Source organism: Gadus macrocephalus, chromosome 9, assembly GCF_031168955.1.
Source record: "Gadus macrocephalus chromosome 9, ASM3116895v1".
NCBI classification, from domain to species: Eukaryota; Metazoa; Chordata; class Actinopteri; order Gadiformes; family Gadidae; genus Gadus; species Gadus macrocephalus.
This window is the reverse complement of record NC_082390.1, coordinates 10,558,603-10,565,632: the sequence shown is the minus strand read 5'-3', so window position 1 is coordinate 10,565,632 and position 7,030 is coordinate 10,558,603. Positions and strand designations below refer to the sequence as shown.

General features: G+C 49.8%; 1 protein-coding gene and 1 long non-coding RNA gene across 2 annotated transcripts; one reads left to right on the top strand and one right to left on the bottom strand.

The window, feature by feature from the left end:
• Window positions 1–953: 953 nt before the first annotated feature.
• On the bottom strand, window positions 954–3,907 carry LOC132464364 (uncharacterized). Its single transcript, XR_009527245.1, has 5 exons — window positions 3,709–3,907; window positions 1,901–2,446; window positions 1,495–1,615; window positions 1,073–1,188; window positions 954–985 (listed from the first exon to the last, which is right to left on the bottom strand). It is a non-coding gene; the product is annotated as an uncharacterized LOC132464364 (long non-coding RNA).
• A 1,548-nt stretch (window positions 3,908–5,455) lies between these two features.
• pdcd2l (programmed cell death 2-like) lies at window positions 5,456–6,945 on the top strand. Its single transcript, XM_060060697.1, has one exon. The coding sequence runs from the start codon at window positions 5,633–5,635 to the stop codon at window positions 6,755–6,757; it is 1,125 nt and encodes a 374-aa protein (XP_059916680.1). The 5' UTR covers window positions 5,456–5,632; the 3' UTR covers window positions 6,758–6,945.
• Window positions 6,946–7,030: the final 85 nt, after the last annotated feature.

The following is a 7,030-nucleotide window of genomic DNA, read 5'->3' as shown; positions in this document are numbered from 1 at the left end:
ACAGTATTACCGACAAATTATTTATCTATATTTTTTGTACTTGAGGAAAGTATGTTTTCTTTCCCTACGAGTTTTGCACTTTGTTATTGCATAATTATTTTTTATATATAATTTTACTACATTGGTAGTCAAGGCGGGGCCCTACTGTTAAGACGGCCTTAACCATACAGTGCTGGGGGAAACACTGCAGTTACTTGAGTTAAAAATTAGAGTTTAGTCCCCAAATGGCGATACCACCAGTTCATGGCTGCGCTCTTTGATTTTCTCGTTGATCAGATAGACCTGGAGAAAGAGCTTACCTTCCATGGATGAGGAGCTGCTTGGTCTAATCACGAGCCGCCTTCGGACCTCCACCGCCGGACCCCCCAGCCGTCCTCCACCGCCGGGGCCGTCTCCTCCAGGACCTCCACCGGGCCGACCGCCTGGGCCTCCGCAACGTCGCCTCATTTCTTCTGAAATGTGACACACGTTCTATTTGCACCCCGGACATTCCTCCCTGTTCATGATGCACTGGAGAAGAGTTTAGCTTTACTGGATGAGGAGCCGCCGCCTCCGGGCCCTCCAGGACGCCGCCGCCGCCGCCGCCTCCGGGCCCTCCAGGCCGCCGCCTCCGGGCCCTCCAGGCCGCCGCCTCCGGGCCCTCCAGGCCGCCGCCTCCGGGCCCTCCAGGACGCCGCCTCCGGGCCCTCCAGGACGCCGCCGCCGCCGCCGCCGCCTCCGGGCCCTCCAGGACGCCGCCGCCGCCGCCTCCGGGCCCTCCAGGACGCCGCCGCCACCTCCGCCGCCGCCTCCGGGCCCTCCAGGACTCCGTCGCCGCCTCCGGGCCCTCCAGGACTCCGCCGCCGGGCCCTCCAGGACGCCGCCTCCAGGCCCACCGACTCCAGGACCTCCAGGTTGTCCTCCACCTCAGGCCCGCCGTTGCCTCCAGGACCGCCGTTGCCTCCAGGACCTTGGCCGTCTCCAGGTTGGCCGCCTCCAGGCCCTTCTGAAATGTGAGACACAAGTTCCAGTTGCACACTGGAACATTTCTCCCCTTTCATCATGGATGCACTGAAGATGAGTTTAACTTCACTGGATGAAGAGCCGCCACCTGGCCCTCCATGCCGCCCCTTCCAGGTTGGACGCCTCCAGGACCTCCAGGCCACCGCCGCCTCCAGGCTGGCCTCTGCCTCCAGGACCTCCGCCCTTCTGAAAGGCGAATGACACGTTCCATTTGCACACTGCACATTTCTCCCCGTACATGATGCAGATAATCAACTCCTCCTCTGCTTTAGCTCCCACAGATCTCACTGATGCCCTACTGTGCAGTCTTGAGTGAGGTATTATTTAACCCAACAGCCAGCCACACACACCTAGCCTACATCCTGGAGCTGAGAATGCATCTGACATTTTTCAGAACACCTCAGAGTTGCTGTGGCTGCATGTCAAAGGTTTAATTCTAAACAATTCACCAAGACTAGAAAAAATGTGCAGCTGTGCAGTTCCGTGTCTCACCGTTCTGCATCCGTTGGGCTGCACGGCTCCCGGCCTTCCCTCCACCTGCAGCGAGCGCCTCCAGACGACCGCCATGGACCTCACGGCGAGCACCTCCAGACGACCGCCTCCATCACCTCTACTGAAACAAGACAAAATCTATTTAAACACTGGAGATTTTTTTCTCCTCGCTCACTCAGATGTCAATAGCTTATCTTCTCCCATTCTGTGCGTTCTTGAGAAGTATCATTTCCTATAAACTCCCAAACCCAGCCACACATCTAATCTTCATAAGGACACTAGTCCTAGTGGCTGAGAACGCTTGGCTAACAAGCCAATCACAACCAATGACTGAATTCCAGTTTTATTCTGAACCGTTTGACCACGCCAAGGAGGAGTTTATAGGATGTGCAGTTCCACGGCTCACCCGTCTGTTCCTGTAGGACTGAACGGCTCCTGGCCAACATCCACCTGCAGCTCCCAGCTCCAGACCCGCTCTGTTGAAGCCTCTGGGAGTACAATCCGCTCCTGAACAAAAACAACTGTTCATAAATCATTTGGTACTCTGCAATCCTTGGAAATATTATGAAGCATGAGCTCGAATAGAAAATGTTCAAATCCTGTCTAATGATTAATTGTTGTACAAATGTGTATAGTTCTATTGATTACTTTTTTACTTCTATAAAACATTTAATGAAAGTGGGAAACTACACAAGAAAAGTAAATGAATGCGGTTTTAACACGGTTATATTAGTAAAGCAAGTCTTACCCAAAAAGTCAATAAATGGTGACCACATTTTATCATTATTATTATTAACTATTTAGTGCTTCACTAAATTCCTATAGCAAGTGGAAACGTTACTCTCCTTCATTGGTGATGTTCATGTTCTTCGATATCTTCCAATGGACTCGTTGTGAAATCCTTCTGGATCCTCTGCGTTGAAGTGCGTTGTTCAATTTCCAAGGGGCGTGTCTAAAGGGCGCGATCTAAAATGAGTCGATGCTATTGGATAGGCCTCGACTAATAGCATTGGAACGGGTGAAGCAGAAATACATATTCCTCAAAATCTTTGAGTAGTAGTCGTTCGTTCTTTTAGTGAGCATATACAGTCTTTAGTTCACTAACTTCCATCTTTGTTGTTGAAACACCTCTACATGCTGCGTATATCGGATAACCTCACATTAGATAGCCAAGGGCTGCTATTGGTCGGTCTATTTCGTACCGGGCAGAAAACGTTATATAACGGAGGGGCGCCTGACCGCATCTTTGAAGAGCAAATTATATACGAGGTCCGTCTAGTTCCGAAGCTATTGGTGAAATACGCAAAACGAATATTGAAATGTTAATTTTGGCATTTAATTTGCATCTACATTTTGCCAGTGAAGGAGTTTAGGTTTGCCAATCCGAGGTCTAACAGGCAGTATACATGTTCATTAAAATACAAATGCAAAGTCCATAGAACATACGCGAATAAAAAACACATTGCACCACCAGCGGTCAACAGCAGCAGCAGCAGCAGCAAGTGTATTGAAAGTAGAAAAGTAGTAAAGAGAAGAATAGAATTGGGAGAGTGATGTGCAAGTCAGACACCGCATCTAACCCAGGACCACCTTGAAGATCACAAGCAGCATACCTTCTACCAGACCAACCAACAACAGGCCCCCGTCAGTAGGGTCAGTCAGACAGGTTTCCACAGAAGGGCTCAGTGGGGTTATGGGTTGAGCAAAAACAGACCCCTTTCTTCCTTCCACAAGTTTCCATCCTGGATTTTTCGGCCATGTGGAGTCGGACATGTTTCAAGTTATCTGTGGATTCCTGAGGGCAGTGAAGTATCTGCAGAAGGTGACGTCCAGGTCCAGCGGTCTGCCGCATTGACCACGAGATCTTTAACCGAGTGGGACCGCCTCGGTTTGTAGTAGGCCTAGAACAATTTGTGTTCAACAGCGTGGAGGTCCTCGTTTCCATCAGAGTTGCTGCAGTTCTTCCATGCTGCTTCCACAGTGAGCAGAGGACACTTCCCAGTGTGGTGGTCGGTGCTGTAGCGGTCCGCAGCGTTAGTTAGTCAGTCAGTCGATCCCATAGATAAACCACTCAACACAAACTACCACTTCCATCAGCAAATCCACATTAACCTCCAGCGGTAAAACATGTACAATAGAGGGGCGAGAACAGACGACAGGAGGAGATGGGGAGAGTGCAACGTGCTCATGAAGGAAGTAACCCGCGTTACTCACTGCGTGGGTCCCGGTGGCGGGGGTCCACGTCGGTGGCCACGATGTCCGGATTGTTCAGCCCACGCAATCCAACGCAAAATAAACGATTAACATCAGTCACGGTGGGGGCGCTTTATGAGGAGAGGCGGGGGAGACGCAGCTGAAATCAATTAAGAACTAGTGACCTTCAGAAGAACGTGATTGGTTGTGAGCGAGAAGCTCGCGAGAGAGACGGCAAAGGCCTGCGTTTTCAAAGTGTGAGAGTGAAAAAAATGTTCTAAATACCTGTGTTTTGAAAGCTATTTTAATTATACACATTTTAAACATCTCTGATCATAATTATAAAACATTTGAAACATATTTTTGAAACATTTGAAACATATTTTTTAAACATATCTTTTAAACATATTTCTGAAACATTACAACATCTTTGTGCGTTTTTAAACACATTTCTTAACACAATTTAACAACTTTATCTAAGCATGTTTCAGCTTAACCTTTTTTAAATACATTTGAACATCTTAATCTGTGTAAACTGCCAGTCGAATCAGATCTGCCTTTTCAGTCCAGAGATTCGACTATTCGGCGGGGTTTGTTTACCGGCGTTGCTATGGTGACCTAAATTATTGTAAGAGGTTTGGCCAACATAATAATCTAAATAAACAAGAACCTGGATTCGGGGATTCAGTCTGTATCTGGGGGACGAGACAGACGAACAGCAAAACACCCATGGAAACAAAGGTGTTTATATGGTTGCAACCAAGCAAGCTAGAAACATACAGGGCTCACAACAAAACGGTCGAGAAAACAATTTTTACAGGGCTCACAACAAAATGGTTGAGCAAACACATTTGTACAGAGAATATCAACATCAAGAATACCACGAAGACAAAGGCCACCCAAGGGTAGGCCTACTTTCAATTTCAAAAGCAACACGGCCGAGTCGGCGTCTGATTTGCAGTCTTCTTTTTCTTTCAGTTCACGCTATTCCTGAAAAGCTTGCCCAACGTTGTGTTTATATCATGGACATATTAAAGGCTACAAAAGTTGCAGTGGGCCTTTAAGCACACAATATACACCGCAAGAAAATAAAAATGCAGACGTTTTTTTCTTTCTTGATTTGTCACGTGAAGTGACACAAAGCGGCCTCACATAAAACCTAAAATTATCAAACTTCTTCACGAAATTTTTCTTTGCATGAAAAATTATAATTTAAATCCATAAACAACACATGTGTAATCCAGGGCATATAAAGAAAAAAAATTGAGCGGAAGTAGGTAGGTGGGCGGCGCCAGGCTAGGTCAAGACGGCACCAAATTAGAATTTTATTTTATTATTCGACTACATATAGGACCCAATTTCAATACATATTCATACCTCCACAGGTGAAATGCTCCTTTAACACCTTTAATGGTATTTAAGTGCATGTTTGTCTGTTATGTATTGTTGTAGCTCTCCTGTCTAGTCCATGGTGGTTTGTATGACTGATTGTATGGTTATGTTTTAATGGAGTCTATTGGAGTCATCATGTTATCTGTTTCTGCGTGTATTCTTTAATGTTTTACTTTTCAGCCATCCTGTGCCTAGCTTTACATCTTGCCAAAGGACTACAGTTGAAAATCAGCCTGCTGGCTAACACTGGCACATTTACAGAAATGTAGAGTGCAGTCCTTTAAATAAATAAATAAATAAATGAAACTTAGAGACCTAACAGAAATTAAGAGAGTCCCCTCTCTGAATGACTGTTCTATAGTTTTAATCCGGAATTTGCGCTAACGCCTGTATTTATATGGTTAAACGCGAAGAATATTCCATCCAGCATACGATATTCAAGTTTAGCATATTGGTCAACGCTATTCATATATTCTGATAGTGTCATATTAAGAGGGACTACCCGGTCATATTTTTTCCAGGCACCGATGACGTCCTTCCGCCGGCCCAAAGCATGGCGGCGGCCGACCAGGAGGTGGTTCTGCTCGGCCTGTGTGACGGAGCAGCGGACCCGAAGGAACACACCTCGTCATGTCTGAACAGCAAGATCGGGGACCAGCCGGACGTGTTCCCCGGAGGGTCGCGGCCAAGCACGGACTGCCCTCTCTGCGGGGTGCCGCTGGTCCACGTTGTCCAGGTGTACTGTCCGCTGGAGGGGTCCCCCTACCACAGGACCCTGCACCTGTTCGCCTGCACCCGGCCCGCCTGTAGCGGCAGACCCCGGGCCTGGAGGGTCCTCCGCTCACAGGCCTTAGAGACGGAGGTCCGACCCACCGGCCCGGTCCCACCGATGCCTCTGGCTGCGGCGACGGACTGGTGTGACGCCGCCGACGACTGGGGCATGGAGGACGACATCGGTGACGTTCCGACCAACGAACTCCCGCCTCAGGTGGTGGAGAAGCCTCCTGCTGAGCAGCCGGTTCTTCTGGTTCCCCCGGAGGCGGAGGTTCACCAGGTCCCCTCGGAGGTGGAAGTCAGCGCTGGGCTGCAACAGCTCTCCCTGCGGGGCGACGCGGCGCTGCTCCGAGGCTTCTACATCAGCGTGGTGGAGGAGTCGGAGCTCCGCGGCGGGGAGGCTGGCCTAGAGCACGCCCAGCGGCTGCTCCGGGAGTACGAGGAGCGGGAGGGGACCTCCGTGGGGACGGCCCTGGAGGGCGAGGAGAACACCTCCGGCGGAGAAAAGTACGAAAAGAGCCGAGCCCGCCACGGAGACGCGGCATTCAGCCGATTCATGAAGCGGGTGTCGCTGTGTCCGGAGCAGGTCCTCCGGTACAGCTGGGGCGGGGAGCCGCTCTTCATCTCGGACCTGCCCTCCAACTGGGCACAGATGGTACCGGTGTGCGATAGCTGTGGCACCCGCAGGACCTTTGAGCTCCAGCTGATGCCGGCTCTGGTCAGCCTTCTGCGGCCCGCGGGACCGACCCCGGACCCCGGAGTACCGACCCCGGATCCCGCGCCGCTGGAGTTCGGGACGGTGCTGGTGTTCACCTGCGGGGGGAGCTGCTGGACGACGGGCTCCTCACCGCGGGAGGAGTTCGTCTTCCTTCAGGACGACCCGGATCAGCAGCTGTTCATCTGATTATGGTGCTTCTACCGTTCACTTGTTGCTGCTGGGCCAATAGGAGGTCTTGTTGTAAAGTCCTCTTGATGGAAAGAGGATGCTGCTGTTTGCTCAGGGAAGACTGAAGCTAGTGTCAACAGAAGGCCCGGGTTTATCGGTGTAGACACGTGAATGTGGAGTTTTCTAATAAACAAATGTATTCATCATACAGTCTGAAAGCATTGATTTTTCGTCAAATAATGTTAATTTTGGTCATTTGACACTCAAATCAATGAAATATAACTTTCAACT

Excerpts from the sequence above, each read along its gene's own strand:
- pdcd2l (XM_060060697.1), top strand. The coding sequence starts at position 5,633 with ATGGCGGCGGCCGACCAGGAGGTGGTTCTGCTCGGCCTGTGTGACGGA.